Here is a 9,134-nt window from a genome sequence, read left to right as displayed (position 1 = left end):
AAGTAAATATCCATCTTCTCCAGATCACTATGACCCCGTGCAGCTCGATCAAATTGTTTGGATTGTCCAACTTGCCTAGCGTGCAAAAAAACACCTAGCTCGATCAGCTTACTCAACCCATAAGGGTGTAAGTGGATAGTCTGACTAACCCATCCGGTTTAGTTTCTCTAAACCCCAACCAAAACTCTGTACTCGACCCATGGAACGTTACCAAAGTACATGGATAGTACAAATTTGGCTGGTTTGACTTTATTGGAAGATTCAATTATTTTTATTATTTTTTTTTAGTAATCTAGATATCTATTTTTTTTTTGAACCAATTAAGTGACTTTTAATTTCACGGAAATTTTTTATTGACTATCAGGATAAATTAGAAGTGCTCACAAAGGTTCATTTAAACGGTCAAAGTTTTTAGAGTTATCATTCCACTAGAGATAGTATATCGTAGTTGAGATTCGATCCTTAGATGTTTGGTTATCTGCATGAAAGGCCTAATCACTATATCATTATCCCTAGGGCGAGGAGAATTTAATTTTTATATATATATAATGTTAACTTTTTGAATCAATTAATTTTTGAAGTAATTCAGGAGAATCTAATTTTTAGACTTGAGTTGATGAAGATATTTAATTATTATGAGATACTATTTTGCAAAAACGAATGGGTGGACACATTTGGATGACTGGATGAGGATGAAGAACACCTAATTTAATTTATATTGAATCGAAATATGAATTAAAGGGATTCAAACTTTCTTTTATCCTTTTTATATTGTCTTTTTAATTTTCCGTCCGGATAATTCCATTCATTCAATTCTTGATCCTTTGAAGCTAACATTCGGGCTAAAAATAACAAGAATAATTTTTTTAAAAAAAATCTACTCATTTGTATAATTCATCTTTTTAATTTTTCCATCTAAATTAGCAAGCCTTTCTAATCACTTACATCGTATAGATTAGAGAGATGCACTACCTCAAAGGATCCATTCTGTAGCTTTGAGTAGTGACTTAGTCATGTGAGTGAGCACTTACTACTCCTTGGAGAAGAGATTAGAGCAAGAATGGAGAATTTTTTTCTCCTGGCAGTTGACATCATATATCAAAATTTTCAAACTGATTAATCTTGAGGATGACTAATTCAATTCTATAGAAAATTTTCATATCAAGATAAATCGGGAGACGCCCATTATGATCTATTCCGCTTTCTCAAACCTGCTATCCAATGAAGGGAAAATTCCCTGCATTTACCTTTCACATTCTACATTTAAACATTACCTTTGACACTTTGAGTCAATTATTTGAGCAAAATATTCATATGAAATGACCACTAAAATAGAAATAATGTATTTTGATCAAGAAGACATTAGGGTTGTTTATTTACACCAACTTACTTAGGGTTCTATTCGCGTTGGAATTTATATGTCCCAACCAGAATGATTGAACAATATAAGAAAATAGCAATAGGCATAGAAGAGAATCAACTTCCTTTTCGGTATGTGTTGCTTATATTATCGGGTAATCGCCTCCATTAAGCAAATAATTGAGATCCGTTGCAACCAGTCGGCCACCAAGGATGGGCACCACAACCACCACACCAGCAAACCTGAACCTGAACCTGGAAGCAACGAGACATCGTCAATCTGATAAGAGTTCTGACGATAAACAAAGAACACAGCTCGAACACAATTCAGCACGATGACACAATTGCACGAGTGAGCGCCTTTGACACAGCAACACCCACCCACTAACCATTGCTAGATGTGCTCATGGATCTTACCAACTTAAAAGATATGCCATGGATTTTGTCTCTCCAATGGCTTGAGCAAACCCTAAAGTCACAAAGCACTAACAGAGACACAACACATCCACTAGTTAGCAAAGTGGGTGATCGATCAGCCACACTTTGACTCGGCAAAAGCATGGCCATCACCTCCATCATTAGTAAGCATTTTACCTCATACTTTTCGATGAAACATCATGTTCAACCAAACAAATCCACACCTCTTTACAACTTGTCCTATTGCCCACTACACAAAAGCAGCCCCCCACCACCACTGAAGTGCATGGTCAGTGGTAAGACCTTTGCTGAGGTGACCTAAAGAAGTATTGGGTTGACTGTTTCATTACCATAGGCTTACAATCATGTAGACCTTGAGTGAAGGAAAGGAAGAGAATTACATTATTTGACATCTACCGAGGAATCTTCAGTGTCATGATTGTTAGGGTGATGCAAGAATGAGGTCGATTGTTGTAGGTTGATTGCTTTTGTTAGGAGGGCGTGCTGGGTTCATGTTTGACTGATTGGGCCTCAGGCTGGTGTGTGTCGTAGATCGCCATGGCAAGTGATACTGGCATCATGCACAGAGCTTTGGACTGAAGGAACTGCATTGCGGCTCCTATGTCCTCCTCCATCAGCTTTGCTACTTGCCGTTCCGTGCCATCGGTGGACCACTTCTCCCATACATGTTGATGGCTGCCAGACTTGCTGGGCTCTCCCTGAAATGACGAGTGTGAAACAAGTAACAAAATGTTCAAAATTGACTGCGTATATATATAGATATTTACACTAAATAACCAATTGAGAATAGATGAAACATAAGCTGGAAGTTGCTATTACCCTTTATTGTGAAAAATCAAGTCGCTAAAGCAAAAAAGTATTAATCAAGATTATCTGTAAGGCACTGTTTGACTAAACAAGAACATATGTAAGTGGAGAAGAGTCGAGAGACAAAATCCATCCCAGACAATTATTTCACAGCTACTAACAGATTTTGTTTCTGAGGTTAGCTTGATTCACAGTAGAACTTTGTAGGAAGTTAATAAGTATGTGAATTATGATTGAAGCTGTTCTTATATAATCACAATGCTTGCACCCAACTTCCAGTGTTCATTCACTGGCTTGAAACTCACCAGTTTGGATTCATGCTACCGTATGGAATTTCCAGGCCTATAGAAACCTAGTTCATAGAATGCCAAAGCCCAAAGCTACTTTTTCTATAATCTAAAGTTTGATGTAGACTAGCAGTGTAATAGTAATGAACTTTTTTGTAGAGCAATTAAATCTACAAATTGAAACTATCATGTGTGATGTGAGAGGATGCATACTGTGTGAACTTATTGATAATCTCTGAACTAAGAGGATAGATTTTGAACAAGAAAAACGGTTGGCATTCTTGTAGGGAACAGCTAAATGAGATTTGCACAGTCGAAGAGTCAAGTAAGACTGCCCGAACACAAGTAGCACATAGAATTTGAAAAAAAATTGACAACGGCATTAAGACAATTATACAAGAACAAAGATGTTAGTATTTAGTAGGTTGAACCCTTGAACAAATGCAATTTCAAGTACCTGATAGATTAATACCAAGAATAAAATATAGCACATATATGCAGAGAATAATATTAGGTAATGAATTCACAAAAATTAGTAGATATCCTGTAATTCATTAATACACCTCTTACCTGAAGACAATCTGTTCCAAATCTCAAATAGGAGATCTTGTAATAATAGATATTATATATCCTTTCCTCTTCTAAAAGATTTTGTTCTAAAATATTAAAAAGGGAGAAGAGATCGAGAGAGATAGGGATGAGGATTAGGGTTCGAGTATTAAGTAAGAAAGTGAAGTAAAAACCTTTAAAAAGCCCATTTTTTCCAATTAAACTAGACTCCCCAAGGTTACCTAGCTTGCCTAACCCGCCTAATTAGGTCCGCCTAAACGGACCCTGTTCGAATCTGCCTAGGCAGTCACCTAGTCTGCTTTCTGAAAACATGCTCAGCTCCAAACCTGAAATAGAGATTTGCAAGTATTTTCACAATATCAACTACCATTAAAAATTTTGGTACTTGCATCATTACGTGAACCAATAATTGGTTTACCCTAAACCCTAAACCAATAACCAATATGTCTAAAGCTCATAGAAAGTAGTGCAGTGAACAATGAACAGTGAAGAATGTCTACATAAAAATGAAAATATGATCATCTTGCGGATGCAGGTATTGATTTTTACCTCAACTGACACAGGAATATCAGCTATCAGCTGTGCCACAGCACCAGTACCACCCAGCCTACTCATACTTAGAACCTATTTTTAGAAGTTTGAGTTTCAAGATAAAATCAGTTCTAGAAGAAAGGGTAAAATCAAATAGCAAGTTAAGCATTCTGTGAGATTCAGATACAGTTAGCGTGTATGGTATCAAGAAAAATGACACACAAATTATTTGTTCAATGGCACACTGACAAACTACTGTTAGTATTGTGATGACCAGTACACAATCAGTAATTAGTACTATGTTTTATTAGATTTACTAACACAAGAAAAAAAGTAAAAGAATAAGGATTGTAATTAGTGTAGATTTAGTAAAAATAAGGTACAAGTTAAATTGCCAATATCAGTCCCATACTCAGATTAAGAATTTCATTCAATCTTGAAAACTAACATAAAATATTTTGTCTAAACCCAATGAGGATGGACTCAACTGAATTTATTATAAAGCTAAGTTGCAGCAGCTAAGTGATGCGAGAGACCTTCATTGTTCCAATATATAGATCTCAATGAAAGAGAACCCAAGTAGTTTGGAGGAACATGGAAATATGGCATCATAATGAACTTCAACTTAATTTTAAACTATTCAACAGAGAGATGCAACAAACTAGAGTAGCTACCATGTCTTTTAAATTGCACATATTTTCATAAAGGAAGTCCAATTCTCAAGGAAACAATGTGTGAAGTAAATGTAGAAATGTTAAAAGTTGAACCATTTAAGAAGTCAGATTCTTTGATTCAGAATTTGTATTTTTGACACATTTATCTAGAATCACAAAATTCGCACTGTTCAAAGTATGGCTAATCTATCCCATGTCAAAAATTGCAATTAGACAAATATAAATTATGCAATTAAATGTTAAAAGGGAATTCTATTATAAGAATAGCTTCAGGTAAGCCTGCCATAATTTTAACTGCTCAATAACCAATTTAATCAGGTCTAGTTACAACAAAAGACGCAGTCAATATAGCCAAAACCACACTTGTAACTAAATTAATTCACGAGGTTTCTTAAATCTAGCAGCTAACGACACACAAAATACTAGCAAAATCATCAATAGAACCATTGTCGACCATCGATGAATTGATCAAATTAACTGACCAAAGTTGGCCATAAATAGGTCTCTAGCAACAAATCCAAAATGTCACATGACAGATTCACATAGACAAATTGATTAATAACTAGTCCAATTTTGTTGGATCTGCAAGAAGAGTATAGTCCAATCCTTCCAATATCCTAGGTGGCCATGAGGTAGTAGTCCTTATATAGCATCTCTCTATATATCTATATCTATATATATAACATTACACTATTATAAACTCTACTGTTTTGGAGGATATAATATTCAAATCCACATCATATTTCATTCTAAAATTTTAATTTATTATTAGCACATACTTACCTTCACTTGCAACCTCAAAAACTTCACATAATCCAAGATTTCATCAAGCATGACTGCTCTATCTGTCTGCACAGGTAAGTTCACATTAACAAGACAACATTTCACTAATCAATATCCATCATTGCCAAACAAACATAGTTTTTTATTCATTAAAAGCTCGATACTTGGTTTAAGAGTCACCTAAACACAGAGTAAAAAGACTAGACTTCAGTTTTAGGAGATGATAATATATTTTTGGATAAAAAAATCCAGAATGTAATAATAAAAAGCACCAAATGGCCAAACTTTGTTAGCTAACAATTCAATTTATTTCTATATTTGAGTAAAACTTGAGGACAACAGAATTTTTATGGAAAAGAGAGAAAATGAGCCTCACATAGTCACCTTATTAGTGTTGGGTACCAATTCCTGTAGTGCCCTTATTCTTTCTGCTATCCTTTCTCTGCGTAACTGCGCATTTAAAAGGTTACAACACACACTAATAGGTTGGTAATTTAATAAAACTAAAAAGTAGCCCACCCTGTGCCTTATAAGAGTATGAAAAAGCAATCAAAGATAGTTTATTCATTTGACTGTTGAAAAAACATATGACAGGCTATGCCTAAGAAAATACCTAACCAATATACTTGGGCAAATGTTCTAATTAAACAAGATGATAATAGCACAAACACAAGCAAGAATTAAGCGATGCTTCATAGAATAATCCCTTCTTTTAGCAAGGCTTCAATATACCAGATGTCAAAGACAAGATTAGAAAATCAGAAGTCCAAAAACAGTTACTCAAAAAGAAAAAAGGAAAACGAAAAATCTCTCTCAACATGAAAACTATAGGTTTAAAGCCTGTCTTATTCTCTCAATACTTCAAGGCCAGATGCCATAAAAGAAATACCAATGACAACAAGATTGGACAATTTGACTCTCTCTCTCTCTCTCTCTCTCTCTCTCTCTCTCACACACACACACACACACACACACACACACACACACGCACGCACGCACGCACGCACAATACTTCAAGACCAGATGTCATAAAAGAGATACTGCTGACAACAAGATTGGACAATTTGATCTCAAAAACGCTTCTGAAGAAAAAAAAAAAATCAAACTCAAGAGTAGGGGAAAGATACATAAAAAAAGTGAAATGGGCCTTATGACCCTCAAGTGAGGCAAAGAGTCTAGTTAATGGATGTGTTTTATTTACTCTAGAACATACCCGTTCAGCAATGCTGTGAGGGTCAGTAGCCTGGCCACGCCTTGCCCGCACCTTTGTTCGTGGAGCTGCATGTTGTGGCATTGCAGAAAGTCCACCTTGCTTTGCTTGACCATGGAAAACCTGCAAAATCAAAAGAAAATTTCAAACAGAAGTAGCAGCCAATAACACAACCTCTAACAGAATCAGAAATAACAAGAAAGTAGGCAACAAAATTTGAGACCCTTCTATGAGTATCAGAAAAAACAACCACTAGACAAGAACAAAAGGAGAATAGACAGGAGAGGAAGCAATAGTATACCAAATTCAGCAAAGAGAAACTTCCTTTTTTAAATATTCTTCAGCCTAGTTTACAATGGAGATGCTACACAAGGAATTCGCAAATTTCTTTTCGATTTCATGTTTAACGAATACAAGAATTTTTTCCGTTATTGTAAATTACAGCGATGATAAGATCGTGGGGCAATACAAGATTAGAATTTAGAATACTTCCGATAAATCCATATAGATGTAAGCAGCAAATGACAGCGACAGGATTTAGAAGCAATTTGGAAAAACGGGTTTACTAAAACACAAAACAAGAACTGTCAGAAATCATCGAACCTGAGGAGGGGGGTTAGGTCGAATATGATGCGATTGGATGTGCCCGAATCCAGGAGGAAACAACGCCGCCGATGGAAACGTATCCCTCTCCTGATCCAAAACCACAGGAACAAGGTGAGATCCAAAGAAAAGGTCACATTTTCCCCTCAAACAAGCATCAAAAAACAAGCGCACACAACACCAAAACCCTTCCTTTCGGGCGCAGCGGCGGTTATAATGGTAAGAACGAAAAGCAAAACGAGGAGACTAGAGTGAAGAAATAAGTGTCCACTCACCGCCTTCCCGTATGGGTTATCGCGGATCCGTTTCCCCCCGGAGGAGCCTTGCTCCAAGCTGAGCCCAAGGGGCAACGAGCCTCCACCGGCACCGGCGGCGGCGGCGTCCCCGGAGGGGTCGTAGGAGGGAGGAATAGAGAATATCTGCTCGAAGAAGTCATCGCTGATGCCCTCCGGCGGAGGTGGCGGCGGCTGGTTGGCCATGCGAGGGCGGAGTTGGGAATGAAGTGGATCGAGGAAGGAATGCAGAGTCATTTTTATACACGAGAAACGACTATTGGAGAGGGAAAGAGGAAAGGGAAAATGACTTTATTTTGCTATTTTTTTTTTTAAAAAAAAAAGAAACCCTTCAAAAAGGTCTTTATTTTTCTTTTTGGCAAAAGAAAAAAATATTTTATCATTAATTTTTATTAGAAATTTATTAAATCACTCGCCCACGCACTTTATTATTATTATTTTTTTGACCTTTTTAATAATCTATATATACTTTCAAATATATGGGATGGCAAAAGGTGGAGTTGTCGGCCCCTCCAAAGTTACTCTATGGACTCTGAAAATAGATAAATCATGGCTTATTCAATCTTAGCCGAGCAGTCTTCTTAGACACAAGGCACTAGATAATCAGAAACAATATTTATACTTGATTATCGGTCTTCTTAGACATAAGGCACTAGATAATCAGAAATAATATTTATACTTGTCGAGAATCGAATGATGCCTCTTTGATAGTAAGCATGAATATTTTTTTTTTCTTTTCCTAAGCTGAACTTGTTTTTTTTCTATCTCTATTTTTTTCCTCCCCTGGTCCCTCTTTTATTTTTTCACTAACTCTAATTTAGCCCTCAAAATCCTCTATCGCACATTGCTGTCATTGTCGCCCACGACATTGTCACTGCATGTTATTACTGCTAGCGTCGTCATCATCGCTTCGTTGATGCTATGCAGCAAACACCTTTTGATTGAGTTGTACTTTTCTTATTTAATATCTTTTGATTGCATATTTAAGTGTTGAAAAAACATTTAATATTAAATTTTTAGACATTCATATTTTTGTTGGTATTTACAAATATTGAAGTATGTCGTGCATTTGATGCTGATTTGTTATATAAAAAGGATTAATTTCATTAACGATGATTCAAAAGTTTGATCAATTAAATCATATCATTTATTGTATCGATAAACTCATCATATAATTCACTATAAGAAAACTTACAATTGGAGATGAAATTTAATTTTTTCACTAATTTACGATCGAAATAAATTACGGACGCTAATTTATCGACGAAAATTAAATTTTGTCGCCAATTCCATCCCCATACTTATTTAACGTATTTAATTAGCGACGAAATTAAGTTTTCATTGCTAATTGACTTTTTAATTAGGGTTTTCATTCTCGACTTTTTCTTCCTAGCGTCCTAAAATCTTCCTCTCCAATCGACCTCCTTTCAATATCAAGCACGCTCCTCTCCTTTCCTCTACGATCTCTGGCACCCATATGCATCCCGTCGGTATGCTCAATCCTCTCCCCTTCCCTCTCCTCTTAGCGACAGCTTGGCTATGACCTTGCAGCGAGGTCTCACTTTGACCACGACCTCAT

General features: G+C 36.1%; 1 protein-coding gene across 3 annotated transcripts; it reads right to left on the bottom strand.

The window, feature by feature from the left end:
- Positions 1-1,934: 1,934 nt before the first annotated feature.
- LOC122019891 (transcription factor UNE12-like) lies at positions 1,935-7,814 on the bottom strand. Of its 3 annotated transcripts, XM_042577483.1 has the most exons (7): positions 7,538-7,814; positions 7,263-7,352; positions 6,663-6,782; positions 5,834-5,899; positions 5,450-5,515; positions 4,011-4,085; positions 1,935-2,495 (listed from the first exon to the last, which is right to left on the bottom strand). In XM_042577483.1, the coding sequence occupies exons 1-7, from the start codon at positions 7,790-7,792 to the stop codon at positions 2,268-2,270; spliced, it is 900 nt and encodes a 299-aa protein (XP_042433417.1). In that variant the 5' UTR covers positions 7,793-7,814; the 3' UTR covers positions 1,935-2,267. The 3 variants fall into 3 exon arrangements, with proteins under 3 accessions (XP_042433417.1, XP_042433419.1, XP_042433418.1); XM_042577485.1 differs by lacking the exon at positions 4,011-4,085; XM_042577484.1 differs by lacking the exon at positions 5,450-5,515.
- Between the last annotated feature and the right edge of the window lie 1,320 nt (positions 7,815-9,134).

The sequence above is a fragment of the Zingiber officinale genome, chromosome 9A, assembly GCF_018446385.1.
Source record: "Zingiber officinale cultivar Zhangliang chromosome 9A, Zo_v1.1, whole genome shotgun sequence".
Taxonomy (NCBI): Eukaryota; Viridiplantae; Streptophyta; class Magnoliopsida; order Zingiberales; family Zingiberaceae; genus Zingiber; species Zingiber officinale.
Note: the sequence above shows the minus strand (reverse complement) of the source record. Positions and strands in the feature narration are given on the sequence as shown.